General features: G+C 46.2%; 1 protein-coding gene and 1 non-coding gene across 8 annotated transcripts; both read right to left on the reverse strand.

Annotated features, from left to right (window-relative positions):
- Nucleotides 1–1,191: 1,191 nt before the first annotated feature.
- On the reverse strand, nucleotides 1,192–1,264 carry TRNAK-CUU (transfer RNA lysine (anticodon CUU)). The gene has a single exon. It is a non-coding gene; the product is annotated as a tRNA-Lys (tRNA).
- A 514-nt stretch (nucleotides 1,265–1,778) lies between these two features.
- LOC127299187 (uncharacterized) lies at nucleotides 1,779–9,313 on the reverse strand. Of its 7 annotated transcripts, none has more exons than XM_051329111.2 (8): nucleotides 8,241–9,313; nucleotides 7,303–7,528; nucleotides 6,351–6,476; nucleotides 5,587–5,742; nucleotides 5,299–5,351; nucleotides 3,587–4,955; nucleotides 3,334–3,504; nucleotides 1,779–2,757 (listed from the first exon to the last, which is right to left on the reverse strand). In XM_051329111.2, exons 4-8 carry the CDS (start codon nucleotides 5,726–5,728, stop codon nucleotides 1,910–1,912), a joined length of 2,583 nt encoding a protein of 860 aa, XP_051185071.1. In that variant the 5' UTR covers nucleotides 5,729–5,742; nucleotides 6,351–6,476; nucleotides 7,303–7,528; nucleotides 8,241–9,313; the 3' UTR covers nucleotides 1,779–1,909. The 7 variants fall into 7 exon arrangements, with proteins under 7 accessions (XP_051185071.1, XP_051185069.1, XP_051185074.1 ...); XM_051329109.2 differs by having other exon boundaries at nucleotides 3,587–4,958; XM_051329114.2 differs by lacking the exon at nucleotides 5,587–5,742.
- Nucleotides 9,314–14,675: the final 5,362 nt, after the last annotated feature.

Here is a 14,675-nt window from a genome sequence, read left to right on the forward strand (position 1 = left end):
ATGCCCAAGGGGGTGTACCATTAGTCTCACTCGCCGCAGGAGAGAAGGCCCAAGAAGGGGCCCAGTCGGCTAGGGCGACTGGGCCTAAACCTCAAGACTGGCGATTGGACCGAAGGCTCGGGCGACTGAAGCTTAGTTTACTTGGGCGCGGGATAACAAATCCCGGGCTTGTAGAAACTGGTATGATTCGGACTTATCGGCATGTAACCTTAGATCGGGGGTGCCTATATAAACCCCCGAGCTAAACCCTAGAGGGCACACAATCCGAGATCCTCACCACCATAAGCTCTCGGCGACGAGCCGACTGAGCTCCCCCAAATCTCCAATGAGTAATAGATCTAGCAGGACGTAGGCATTTTACTCTCCGGAGGGGTTGAACCTGGGTAAAACCTTGCGTCTTGTGCACCTCACTCCGTAGATGGCTACGTCACCTTGCCCCCGCATCAACGAAGTGCTGCACTCTGTAGCATCTTTCGTGGTCACATCCACAACAGCGGTGAGCAGCGTGCGTGGGCAGGCAACGGGCGAGTGGGCGTGGCCGTTTGGTGGGCGCCGTGTGTGGGTGGACAGCGGGCGGGCACGGCCGTCGGCCGGCTGTAGGGGGAAAAGATAGAGAAAAGAAGACCCACCGACATGTGGGTCCTAGCTGCAGTTTTCTTTTTTCACTAGTTTTAGCAATCCAGTTATACAAAGGCTATCGAAGCAAAATTTTGCGTGGATTGCTATACCTTCTCTCTCCTCTTGGTATACCAAGTTTTTCTCTTTCTATTATACGGAGGCTATTGGAGATGCTCTTAGAGTGGTTTGGTGTACAACTGCATACGAATTCAAGAGTCTGGATATTTTTCTGAAGTTTACTTTAGTTTCAAAAAATAATTTAATCCTTTTAGAGTTTAGAACACAAACAACAAGAGTGGAAGTTGAATTGAATCATCCTCCAAATATTAATTCAAAACAATTTCGGAAATTGAATTGATTCCGCCAAGTACGTAGTGAATCATGCACAATGCACATTAAAAACGCACATGCAAAACTGAAAACAACAAGAGTGGACCAACTACAAATGCAAACAATTTTGGAAACTAGATTGAGTCTGCCAAGGAAGCAGTGAATCATGCACTCTTGTTATTTTGGAATCATCATGCACGCAAAATTTTAAAACAAGTGGGCTCGAATTTCAAAAAGAAGAGTCGCCCACCGTGGGGCTCGAACCCACGACCACAAGGTTAAGAGCCTTGCGCTCTACCAACTGAGCTAGACGGGCTTTATGTTTTAGTTTCTGACATTTACATTTTATTCAAATATAGTTGAAACAAAGTGGGCCATTGAAAACAGGAAGTATCAAAAATACGATTCGTTTTCGTTCATATTAGAGGATAAAATATAGCATGAGCACTTACCTGTTAACTGGTTTCATAGAAAATAAGAAAAGATTTACTCCGTGCATTTTCAGAAAAACAAAAAAATCCATGGAAACGAAATTTTACGGATCAATTAGAAGTGCCTTTTAGAACGTACAAATATCTCAAAAGGGACAACAACAATATGCAATTGGACCTTTTGAGTAAGAATAAAAACCCTGTAGCAATTTTTGTATGAAAGGTAGATAACATATACTCTCTCTGTTTCATATTAGTTGTCGCTGAATTGAATACATCTAAACATAAATATATTGCAATTTCTGTTGTTGTTCTTTTTCAAGTTAGAATACAGACCAAAAGAAAAAAAAAACACTGTGAGGTACACCAAGAACCATAATTTAGACTGCATACAGAGCATAGATCAAACACAGAATGAAGATATGTATTTCAAACGATCTGTTCAGACATCTTCTATCTACTTCCTGGATATTCTGCTTTCTATGTCTACAAACATCTATACCCGTTCAGGGAAAATTAACTCTCAATTATCATTCGTCGATAGATATTAACACTATCTGAAGTACAACATCATCCAGAAGGTCCTCCAGCATCAGATCCTCCAGGTCTAGCGCGACACACTCCACGTCGTACAACAGATTCATCCAGTTATCCTTCCGCATGATATCATACGCCACAACATCATCCACTGTGTGGTTCGGCTTCCACTGCAGGCTTAGGTAGCAGCTAACATTTGCCCACACCTCCTCTAGGACGTGGGACCCCATGGGTATCGGCCTGGTTCGTGGATCAAAGCGCGAATGCCACGGGCCATTGACCAGGGAAGAGTCGTAGATGTGCATCAGTACTTCGTTGATGATATCGAACAGGAGCATACGCCTTGCGATGCTGTGAGGCTCGTCGCTGGCCATATCAAGATCGTGAGATGAGCATTCTGCCTCCTCGAAGATGACTGGACTGACTGGCTGGTTGGTTGCATACCAATCGGCGTCGCCACAGCTAAACCCGGATTTCTTGAGGATGTCCTTAACGTACTGGAAATCAGCCTCATTCTTGTCATTGACGTAAATACGCAAGGACCTTGTATCATTTTCCTGTAAAAAGCGGAGCTCTGAATTCAAACCATCAGCATTCAAGGGTTGCGCTGGCTTGACCAACCACTCTTCATCCTCGACAGCATTTGCACCTAGCAGATGTGGTGTCTCGATCACCCACTCTTCATCCTCATGATCTGTAACATTGATGCTTGAGGGCTGCAGTGGTCTAATTAGCCACTCCTCATCCCCGGAATCGGCAGCACATTCTCCTGAAAGCTGTGATGGCTTGACCAACCACTCATCATCCTCAAGTTGCATGTGTTCAAATGTCGGCTCTGAATCTGAATGTGTCAAGAACAGAAGTGTCACGATCTTACTAAAAATGAACAATGTATGGTATGCAGGAGTAGTATTGATAGTACTACCTCCGTTTCGGTTTAACAGGCACGCACGCAGTTCAAGACAAACTTTAACCATTGATTTGGTCAACAAAATATAACTTTTATGTCTATAAAATATATATCGTTAGATTCGTATGTAAAAAAGCTTTTCAATGATATAATTTTTGTGACATATATTTCATATTTTATTGACTAAAATAATGGTCAAAACAATTTCTTAAACTACGTGCGCGCCTGTTAATCTGAGACGGAGGGAGTATTACTATAAAAATGTGAGCAACCTATGATTTTTGGCATGACATGGAAAATAAACTAGGCCAGAATGCACTATTTACGTAACAGAAGTGGTACTAAAAAATAAGTTATCATTTAGAAGAAACGACCGAAGCTCTATAATTTCAACTCTATAGCTTGATGTGTAGCTAATTCATGTTTAAATCGGAAACATATACTAAGAAATTTTTGCCACTTGTTTGTTGCATTGTATAGAAAAGTTGAAGTTTCATTATACTTCACCTGCTACAGAATGCTCGGTAAAACTATAGTTGTGATCTTGCAAAAAAGAGCGGTCAAAAGAAGGCAAACTGTTGATACGTCGATGGGAGAAAGACTGAGCAAATGAAGATAAACTGGGAGTTCGAAGAATGCTGCGTAAATCCTCTTCTAGGGAGCCAAGGTAACCACTTTCTGCAGAAATCACCACAAAATGATAATAAATATTTATTAATATGAAGTTCCCTTTAAAGAAGGTTTTTCTTTTCATCAATACCTCCATCATATTGCTCACTATAAATGTCGTCAGGGTAATAATTTCCTTCTGTGTAGATATTAGTAGAACCATTTTTGCTTGAAGAAGAGTGAGCAGGTTCTATATTGCAAGTCTTGGGCATAGTACAAGAATCTGGAACTTCAATAAGAACATTTCTATGAGGTGAATATAACTGCATTTCTGGAAGAGAAATTATTCTTTTCATGTGCATCGGTGACTTCTTAACATGTAAGCTTGCACCATCTTCCAGTGCAGTACTAGTACTTGGTCTTTCTGGAAAAGATTTTGATTCCCTCGATATCGAATCATAGAGTGTTGAGTACTTGTCTACTGATTCTGCAATAGAGTATGATCTTCGTATTTGTTTCTCCTCCTGGACAAATTTCTTCGTGGAGGCGGTCTTGGTTAATTCAACCATCTTTTGGCCATAGGGCATTTTATGAAAAACTCCATCCTTTGTAATCCTAGCAAGCTCTCTCCGGTTATCCTTTACGACATCTTTGATCTTCTTACTTATAACTTTAAATCGATTGGAAGTGGTTCCATTTTTCTTTAGGCTTCTTGATTCTACAAGAGAAACCGTTGAGGCCTCAACGCCACTAGGCATCCTTGCACTGATGACTTTTACGCCTTCTAGGTCACCTTTAGGCCTTGACGGTGACCTCTGAATTTCTGCCCTTCTACTTTTCTCACTATCACTCCGATCAAATATTGGGTTGCGCTTCCCTGATGATCCTCCTGGTCTTGGGAATGATTCTAATTTACTCATCGGTACCCCATGGCTTGAGGAAGCTTCTTGATCTTGCTGTTCAGGTGGTACTAGCAATGAAGGATCATGAAGAATCTTCAGAAATAGTTCCCTGTGTGCATTGAACAATTCAAGGAAATCCAAGAACTCCTTCGACTGATGTGTTGAATCATCAAGATTTTTCTGCTTAGAGGAGACCTCATTTTCACTAGGAACTTTCTCCGGTAGAGTCTGGCATGGTGATTCTGCATCCAATATATGCTTGCCATTTATGCTACCACGAGTCTTGCATGACTCTTGAAAAACAGGACCTCGAGGGCTCTCATGTGATGACTGTTGTGCACCATGACTAGAGCCTGTCTCGTTGGAACTCAGTTCATTCATTCTCTGATACTCGGAAGCCAAATCATCAGGAACCACGTAATCAAAGCATTTTGAATGATGGATTGAGCTGGAGCGTGTCAAACGTGATGATGATGGTGAGCTGGAGCGCGTCAAACGTGATGGTGATGGCAAGTTGGCATGCGAGTTGGAATGCGAGTCATTCTTCTTTTGATCTTTCTTATGTGTTTTCTTCTTGAACAAGAGTGTCTTCCACATAAACATGTTGGGCTTAGTCTCCTTCTGAGAATAAGAATCACAGTTAGCGAGGAGTTCATATAATAGGATCACATTTAGCGATTAATACGGGATGTCGAGATATGTTAAAAGCAGGCTGAACTTGAATAAATCTCAACATTGTGGCTTGACCTTAAGGAACAGTGAGTTGGAAAACAAGGTGGAAATTTTAGTTTCCTAGATAGTAGAGACCAAGAACACTAAAATTTAGACTAATGAGTCATCTTTGTAGCGTTCTCTTGTGCTATATATCAAGATGTCATGGGATCACTCATTATATATAGAGACATATGAAGCCTAAACCATTACCAGTACAACACATACAATGTTAAAATTAAGCACATACCAGAACAGTCTCTTCTTTATCTGTGTCCCTTTTGGGCTTCGGAACTTTTACTCCTGCGTCAGATGAAAAAGAAAACAGCAGACATATTAAAATTTATATAACCAAATAAAGTGGTGTATAATGTGGTCAAGCCTTTCTGTGACCAACTTCAATGCAAAATTTATACCAATATCATATCCAATACAAGGAAACGTATGAAGAACACGGACTCTAACTTAAGCGATGATGTAGCTACACTAAAGCTTTGGAAAAGTGAAAACTTGTTGTTGGAAGCATGTAGAACCTTACTAAGTGCATTGTCATTTATTTCACCATGCTTTCGATATGCGATCGTTTTTGGCATTTGCAATTTTTGGTTGAGGGCAAGGAAATTGAACAGGCCCTCAAGGCAGCCTGGACTCCGCCTGTCGAACCGCCTGTGCTCTGCCATTGTTCCGGCGAAAGCTGAAATTAATGCAGAGGGAATTCAGATCCTGAACACATGCGGGCTGCAGCTAACACCTAAACACCGACATATCCCATATTTCAAATTCTATCATACACAAATAAAGATATTAGTATTGGACATGTCATTAATCATTTTTCGTGGGAAACCGGTATAAAATGTTATTTAGATTGAACACATCGAGGCAATACGTGCTCAAGTAAATCAAATGGCACAATGGGTCTCAAGTTTTTTTTATAGAAACAACAGTTTCGTTCCGAACATCAAAACCAGTGACATTTTGGAGGTTTATGTTAGATACCTGACCAGTAACAAGGAAAATGGTAAATTTATGACCAAATAATCATCGCCTTCATAAAGGGGACCAATGAAAAAACAATGCAGATTCCTTAGCCAGGATCAACCAAAGCTTTATAATCCATCAAAATTGCAAGATTTTAAAGGACCAACAGACACTTGAATGTCATATGCAATTGGAATACATCGCAATGCTAAGCCATCAAGACCAAAATTCTGGCTAAGCAATCAATCACATCAAATGGAAAGAGAAAAAATCAACGAACGTGCTCTTACTAAAAAAAGAGGGAACAATGAGAGATCATCATACCAGGATAGACAAAGGACCTTCTTTTCTCAGGACATGCGGTGGGAGAAGGAAAATGGAGCTACTGCTCCTTTCCTCCATTGACGAACTAATGACTATTTTCTCTCTCTTGTTTCTCCTTTCTCCTACCTGCCAAACAAACTATGCTGAGCGTAAGAACAAGTGAGGAGAGAGAACCGGAGGGGAATGTGCTCCTCCTCTCTCTCTTTCCCCTATCATTTCTCTATTTTTAGCAAATCTGTCCCTCTCCTTTTAAGGGGAATCTCTCTCTTCCATGTATGGTGCTAAGCTCGAAAACATATGTGACACTTCCAAAAAAAGACGTGCCATTGCAAAAGTAGTAGTAGCGATTAAGTTAGGCCACTACATTTATATTTACTAACATAAAGGCAGTCACAATGCATCGCATCTTAACCCATATCTTAGTGTAATTAATATTTTTTAGATAGCACAGTGCATTGTATCTAAACCCATTTATTTAAATGTGATTCTTGATCAATACTATCATCAACCTTGTGGCCTATTTGTGGCACATGCCATACTTCAAGCACATAGTCAAGATGCAATCAGCTAACAATGGAAGAAATATAAATCTCATAGCCCAAATATAATTTTCAGCTCTCAAATCACATCACAAAATGATTGTTCAATATAGAATGTAAGTCTCAGTCATGGAACCCAAATATATAATTCTTGGCATGTTGTCATTGTCAACTGAAACACAACAGGTGAAGACCTCGTAATGTTGATTTATTATGTACAGACCAACACACCTTGACAATTGATCTAAATGTAATTTGTAAACAACAAGCTGAGAAGAACAAGCATGGGCCCATCACGATTACAGGTGTCTACCCTTGCGGTGGAAAATGGCTACCAGTCACCTAGTGTGCTTCTCGATGAAATAATCATGTACTACTGTTGGTGGATTTCTTCAGGAGGCCGGTTCACGTACCTCCTTGGAGTGCCCCTGCTGCCAGAAGCTCCTGCTTGAAAAGCTTCAGGGCCTGACTACAAATTAACCATGATCTCCTCAGCAACAGATTCTAAGATGTCATCCTCGGCAAAAAATTCATCCAGCACGTACAAGTAAAGCTGGATACATGGTGTTTGCTTCATTAGCATCTGTGGTGTTAGCTTCATCCCTGGCTGCATCGGCATCATCTCGTCGACTGGATATCCTGTAGCAGAAGATATGAGCCAAAATACCACTGCATCATTACTGCTCTCAGCCGAAATATTTGATACATACGAATAATGTAGTCAGCTACCAGTGGAAGAAATAAAAGATTTCCACAAATTGCAGGACCCATGAGCCTTCATATAGCAAAATCCAACAACACTCATACTGGGCTAAAGAAATTATACTGCCTACCATATAGCTGTGTTTCTGAAAATTTACCATTTACCAACAAAAAGGTGTATATGGAACTACTGATTGCAAGTGAAGATGTTCAAATGGCGAGTGCCCCTTACTCATGGTTCATATGTAACTCTTGTAAAGAGGATGGCAAGTGAAAGTGATTAATATGACATGATAATATGGTACAGGTTGTTTTGTAGCTCAAAATCAGGACACATTTGCATTGTGCATCATCTGGTACAAGTAATAACTTGAGAAATAATTTCATAGTGTGTTACCTATCACTACTTAGTATTTCTAGCATAACAAAGTGAACATTTTACTACAGTGCGCTGTACATACAAGTTCTGATATGCAACTAGGTTCCTAATAATAGGACAGCAAAATCTACTTTGCAGATATAATGTATCGCCCTATATATACAGGTTCTGACAATCCATGGATCGAATAAAACCGCAGTAATCTATGAAGCATAGTGATCTGTACACTGAAGCCAAGCACAGATTTTTCATATTAGATCAAATACTTACCACATATTCTGTGATGAGTCGCCGACGGAGGTACCAGCAGCCAGTAAGCACTAGGGGGAGCACCAGAGCTTGGCCACGTCGGCGTGGGGCTAGGATACGGCTCCACTAGGGCTCTGTTAGGTATCATCTAGGGATTCACTCAATTCGACATGGATTCGAGATACAAGCTTCGCTCAATTCAGATTACAGAGGAAAGGGGATGAGAGATAGACGAAGGAGACTGGGAAGACCGTTTCGCCGCCGTGATCCTTCTGGATGAGTTTAGCTTTGCCCTTTGTCTCCTATATATGTAGCAGCAGGCCTTGCTAGTGGTTGACGGTTGGGCTGGGCCTATGATGAGGATCCCGTGGCAGCCCATGTACAGGTAAGGGTCCCTAACACCGCTCCCTCCTTGAAACTCAGCTTGTCCTCAAGCTGAAGCCTTGCTGCTGGAGTTTCACGACAAGTGAAGGCATGGAGCACTTGTAGTTTAGGTGAGTGCAGGAACTCCCATGGTTGCTGCTGTAGGCGGAGCCGAGAACTTTTGTTTCGATGCACTGGACGCACTGAGCCGCCGGGGTCCCATGGTAATCAGAGCAAGTTGTGTCGATTCAAACCTGGCATATGCCCCCCACCTTGAAATGTTCCTTGTCCGCCAACGAACGACATAGTGAACACAAAGATCACAGATCCTCCGTGGTCCCATATTGTTAGCATATTGCTGATGCCACACCCCAGGAGAACAGCGACAGTGCAAAGAAAAGCATCCGGTACAACACTGAAATAGAGCCACAGACCCTTTGTGTTGTTCCACCGATGACAATCACCCCTCAATATCACCAGACTAGATGAACCAACATTTCTGACCATAGCGCTCATCACAGATATAATCATATCAGCATGTGCGCTTCCTTGCAAGTGACAGCCAAGTCGGTGTGGCTTTCCACAAGAACTCAGCAGAGAACAATAACATGTGAAGGTCTGATATCGTCAGTGAAAGGGATACTGATGCAGTTCTCTTCTCTTACTTGTCCCATGAGACAAATGTCCATTTCTAGTTTCCATACTTGTTGGTTGTACAATGCCACATAACTATTTGAGAGCATCATATTGGCCAAGAATAAGCAGAACCCTTTGACCATTAGCAACCGGCCGATTTAAAGCTAGTTCAAGACTCATGGAAAACACTTGAAACTTGATAGGAATAGATTCAGAAGCAGAAACATGATAAATTGTCCGTGTCATTGCACTCTCTGGTTTGCAAGAATTCCAATGCCGCAACATATAGGTCAACCAATTCTGAAACTTAACTAACATGTCCCTGAATTTTGCTAGGTATATCCCTGAGGTATACATCAGTTCGCCATGTTGTTTCTTTTGCCGCACCCAGAATTTTGTCAGATTCAGAAAAGTTATAGTAGTAGTATAACCAATCAGTAACAGTCGGTGCCGAACTGAACATGTCACACTCACATGCATGTAAACTCCAGTGACAAAATACTCAGGCCAATGAGAAGCATCTCGAATTGCACAAGAAAACTGATCATATGGACTAGCTGACCTCCTCATCGAATCCACAATCTGTGATTCCTTCAACTGACAACTACAAAAACAATGGTCAGGCTCTTGTGAATAAGACAAACAAACAGTTACAGCTGATCTGCAGTTGAAATCTCAGTACTGACAACTCAAAGCTGCAAGATTGCCACTGTCCAAGAGAACGGTCAGTAATGTGACGGGCATATAGGACCATTTGGCAAAAGCTTCAGTTCAAGGCTTCTGACCATAACTAGCAACTGGAACCAAGAGATAGTGCATGGAAGCCAAACAAGAGTAGCATGGTATGTCTGGGCTGACTGCATCTCCATTCACTAGCATAGGTAGTGGATCATAGTGCAACCAGTAGAGGTGAAGAGATTACCACATAAATCTGAGATTTGGAACTCGATAACAGAAGACATTTTTGCATCGGAACTATCAGATAGGCACCGCCGAGAGCCTGAGACGCCTTCTCGGCGGCCTAGCTTGGAAACTCAGAGCCGTTAATCTCCCTGAACGATGGCCATGGTCGGGGCCATGCCTCATCTCCATCTGCTTGAACACCCATGAAAGAAGGCCAGGGCATGGGTCAGTGTACCGAGACCTTGTGAAAGAAGGGCTGAAGTCGGTGTACTGGGACCTTGTTTGTGTTGCGCTGAATAGAACTCACCTGAAGAGCTCACTGTTATCGCAGATTTGCTGCAACTGCACCATAGGCGTGAAATCCGCCGGCACGGGAATTAACGAGAACAGCCACAGGCGCCACTGCAACAGCGATGGTGTTGGTGTTGAGGCTGTACTCAGTTGGAGTAGATGGCGAGGACGCAGCCAGCACTGGGATGGCCACTGGGTATCGGGGCAGGCAAACCATCGAACATGTGGCGGGCGTCGATGCAACTCCGCTGATGGCTTAGCCATCGAGGGCTCCATGACTTGTTCCAGCTGCAGCAAGCACAGCGACGATGTGGACGGTGTCCGTGGGCGCCGTTGACGCCGTCGTTGTGGCGGGTGCAGTCGTTGACTCGGTGGAGTCGCGGCTTGGCTCTTCCATCGAGCGCTTGGTCTGCATCGGAGCTACAGGGCCGGCAACGTCGATGGCCGGAACGAGGTTGGCGTAGGGATTGGAGGACGCTGGCGCGGCCACCTCGGTGACGCAGCAGACTTCACTCCAGGAGGACGTCGACGAAGAGGAGGCCGTCCCGCCCATGGCTACAGTTGTCGATGGCGTTCTCGATCCTTTTCTCCATCATGTCCTAGGGCTCACACCGCGCCCAAAAAATCGCTGCCTTTTCGAGCCCAATAGAAACGCTGGCAACTCCGTGTTGGCTTCTTCGTCGAGAGCGTGGATCAAGCGCCGTTGACGCCTTGCGGCATGTTAGAAATCGCGCGTGGACTCCATCGGGCAGACAGATGCACTATTTTCCCGACCTCCTATCCACGCCCGAGCCGACTCCCACCCCTCTAGAACACCATCGCTATCGTTGTTGTCGCCCCTGCTTGCAATAGACACCGCCATCTGTCCATGAACCGCCGTCCATCGACACCGCCGCTACCCCTCGACCGGCGGCTGCTGTTTCGACCGGAACAGAGGCCGCCACCGCCGCACAACCACCCTGCCCGCAAGGTGTTTATCGGATTGCCGCGATGGACATCGACGACGAGAAGATGGTGCAGCTGTTCACGGAGGAGCAGAACGTTGCGGCTGTCCGACGGCAACATCAGTAGCTGCATGATTTAATTTGAATTATTGTATGAATAATTTAATTTATATTTGTGTTAAACTATATCAAAATGTTGTATGAATAATTTCATTTCTAGTTGTTGTAAACTATATCAAAATATTGTATGAATAATTTATGTGATTGATATGTTGGGGCCGCCGTATGGAGGGCACCGGTGTGGGAACAACATCCCCAAATGGAGTATGCAGTGCCGACGCCTATTTGAGGGGCACCAGTGGAGATGGTCTAACTTGCGATGATAATATGCTCGGAAATGCAAAATAATTACTCCAAATAAATCCTTAGCTCATGGAAAACGTTTCATCCTCTCACGAGCCCCAGGGTGAAACCCTAGATCGCTCCGCCACCGACTTCCCTCCTCCTCGCCTGCCTCGCAGCCTCCAGGGGCGTCACCGAGCGAAGCCTAGGCGACGTCGGAGGCGGCGAGGCTTCCTCTCCCCTCCTCACAGTGATGGCGGCGCGAGTGGCACCGATGCTTGGAGGCACAACGCTGGGCAAGGACGTGGTGGCTCCACGGGCTCTTCAGGCGCGCGCGAGGGGGGGGGGGGGTGGGTGGTGAGGTGGCGCTAGTTTTGCGGCAAGCAACCCACATAGGTGTTGGCCTTCTCCTTGGTCGTGTGGACAGCGAGGAGACGAGGTGCGGAGCTCGGGCTACTCGTCAGCCTGAAGTGGATGCCTCCCTGGACACGCCCTTCTTGTTGGTGCTGCCTTCTGGTGGCCTCTTGCTGCTGGATATGTCGCCTGGCTAGGTGTTGGAGGTGGGGACGAGGAGAAATACCTGGCTGGCCTCGCCAACCATGACGGCGGCGAGGCCTGTGGGCACCCCTCCCCTCCCTAGAGGCGTTGTTGAGGTACTTTTCCCTTCCCTCCTACTCCTCTCCTTACCCGGGAGAAATTCCAAATCCTCTGTTTTGTGAGGCAGCGTCGTCGTCACCTTCGTGAAGGTGTCGTTTTGGGTGAGAGGGGTGTGGGCTTGTTCCCGTTCTAGTTGTTCAGCGATGAAGTTGGGGCGTTCGTAATGGTCGGGGAGGGGCTTCTTCATCAACAACGACACCAAGCAACTTCTCTCATCGTGGATGATTCCGTGTTCGTGGAAAAGAGTCTGTTCGGGAGCGGTGAAGTGCAGTTGCAAGGTTGGTTTTTGGTTCTTCTGGTAGCCTGGCCCCTGCTTCATGTTTTTTTGCTAGGGGGTTCCATGGCCGACGGTTCAGCTCCCTTCGAGCCAGGGCTAGGGGGTTGGGGGCCTTTTCGGTCATGGAAGAGGATGACCAGACGATGGCTTGCCTCCTGGAGCATACGAAGGCACGTGTCACCTCACTAGCCCCTCATCCTAAAGATTGGCAACGTCACTAACTTGGTGCTCCATTCGCAGCTGAGTGCATCGTCGACTTCTAGCTGTTCTTTCTTGTTTTTATCTTATGTTTGCAGTTTGTTTGCGATGTTGTAAGCTGTTCACAGCATCTTGTATCCATGTTGTAGAGAAGAGAGAATCTGAAAGGGTTCCAGGAGAATCCAAAAGATGTTCGGAGTGGTTCGAGAGGTGTCTTAGATTATCGGGAATTAAATAATATGTACTATGTGTTAATTGAGTGAATTAATATTTAATAATATTTAATATTAAAAGGTGCATCCCATCTTAATGGGCCCCTCCCGGAGGGGAGCCCATTAAATGGCCGGCCACCCCCCATGGGTTTTTTTGGGGGGGGGGGGGGGGGGGTGCAGCCGGCCACCTCCCCTCCCCACTTTTTTGTCCCACATTGCCTAGCCAAAGCCTCCACCCCTCTCCTTCCCCTATATATAGTGGGACATGTGGAGGGAGGAAGACACACAATTAGGTTTGAGGAAAATGAGAGCCCCCGGGCACCTCTTTGCCCCTTCTCTCTAGTTCTCTCCCACACATGGTTCCTCGAAGAGCTGCGCATCGAGGGAGTACTCCGCCCGGTACACGGGTTGCTGCCGGGCTTTTAATCTAGAAGATCTACTTCCGGACCTCCGCTGGAACGGAGACGGGAGTGTCATTGAGCACCGTATGTGTACACTTGCGGCACTTGACGTCGTACGAGGAGGACTTCACACGGCCCTGAGGTCGGCTACGAGTATGACTACATCATCCACGTTCTAGCGGAACGTTAATCGTTTTCGGTCTACGAGGGTACGTCACCGAAACCATCTCCGTTACTGCATTACTCCTAGATAGATCTCAGCAACCGGGATTGGTTCGCGAGAAATCCTCGTATTGATTTGCGAGACAGCTGGCTGTCAATTAGAGTTTTCCAAATTTAAATACATCTACATGCTAAGTATTTAGATACATCTAAATTTTTGCAAATCTGAAACAAACATTGAAGACAGTACTAAGATTACGTGACACTCAGAGAAAACACGTCAGCACGCGGCCAGACTGCTCCTCCGTGTCGCTTTGGGCTACAACCCAATAAAAGGAAGGCCCAGGCGAGGAGCACAAATCCGATGGCTCCTCCTCTGCTTCCCACCGTAACCGACTCGAATCAGTCCTGAGCGTCTTCATAAATCGGAGCCGCGCGCGGATCCGATTCCTCAAACCACGCACACAAGCCCCGATCGAAATCACCTCCGATTCCTCATCAAACCAAACCACGCACGCTCCGATCGCGGCTCCGATTCCACAAACCACCGCACGCCCCGATCGATCTAGACTCTGCAATCACCGGGAACTCTCGCGCGCGCGCGTACGCCGCCCGCATGGGCCGCTGGGACAGCTACGCCGCCCGCAGAGCCGAGGGCAAGGCCGCGAGCTGCGGCGACGGCGCGGTGGCGCCGGAGGAGGAATCGACGCCCGTCCGGGCTCCCGCAGCCGGCGCCGACGGCGGTTTCCACACCCCGCCTCCGCCCGTGGAGCACGGCGGCGGCACGCCTGAGGAGGAGGACGAGGGGTACAGCACGCCGACGTCGCCGAGCAGCCGCCTGCGGGTCCCCGACGTGTGCCCCGGGGCGCCGACGATCCGGCTGGAGGAGGAGGACGAGGAGGGGTACGGCACGCCGACGTCGCCGGGCAGCCGCCTGCGGGTCCCCGCCGTGTGCCCCGGGGCGCCGAGGATTCCGTTGGTGGGACCGAGCACGAGCATGGTGGAGACGACGGAACGCGCCATACGCGCGCCTCTTCGTATGTGGGTGTGTGCCGTTCTTCTGTGCGTCT

This window comes from Lolium perenne, chromosome 5 (genome assembly GCF_019359855.2).
Source record: "Lolium perenne isolate Kyuss_39 chromosome 5, Kyuss_2.0, whole genome shotgun sequence".
Classification (NCBI taxonomy): Eukaryota; Viridiplantae; Streptophyta; class Magnoliopsida; order Poales; family Poaceae; genus Lolium; species Lolium perenne.

Bases quoted from the DNA above. Each gene is read 5' to 3' on its own strand.
- LOC127299187 (XM_051329109.2), bottom strand. From the start codon at position 5,728: ATGGCAGAGCACAGGCGGTTCGACAGGCGGAGTCCAGGCTGCCTTGAG. The intron at 4,959-5,298 runs GTATGTGCTTAA...TCTTATTCTCAG, and splicing joins ATAAAGAAGAGACTGTTCTG to AAGGAGACTAAGCCCAACAT. The intron at 3,505-3,586 runs GTATTGATGAAA...TGATTTCTGCAG, and splicing joins TAGTGAGCAATATGATGGAG to AAAGTGGTTACCTTGGCTCC.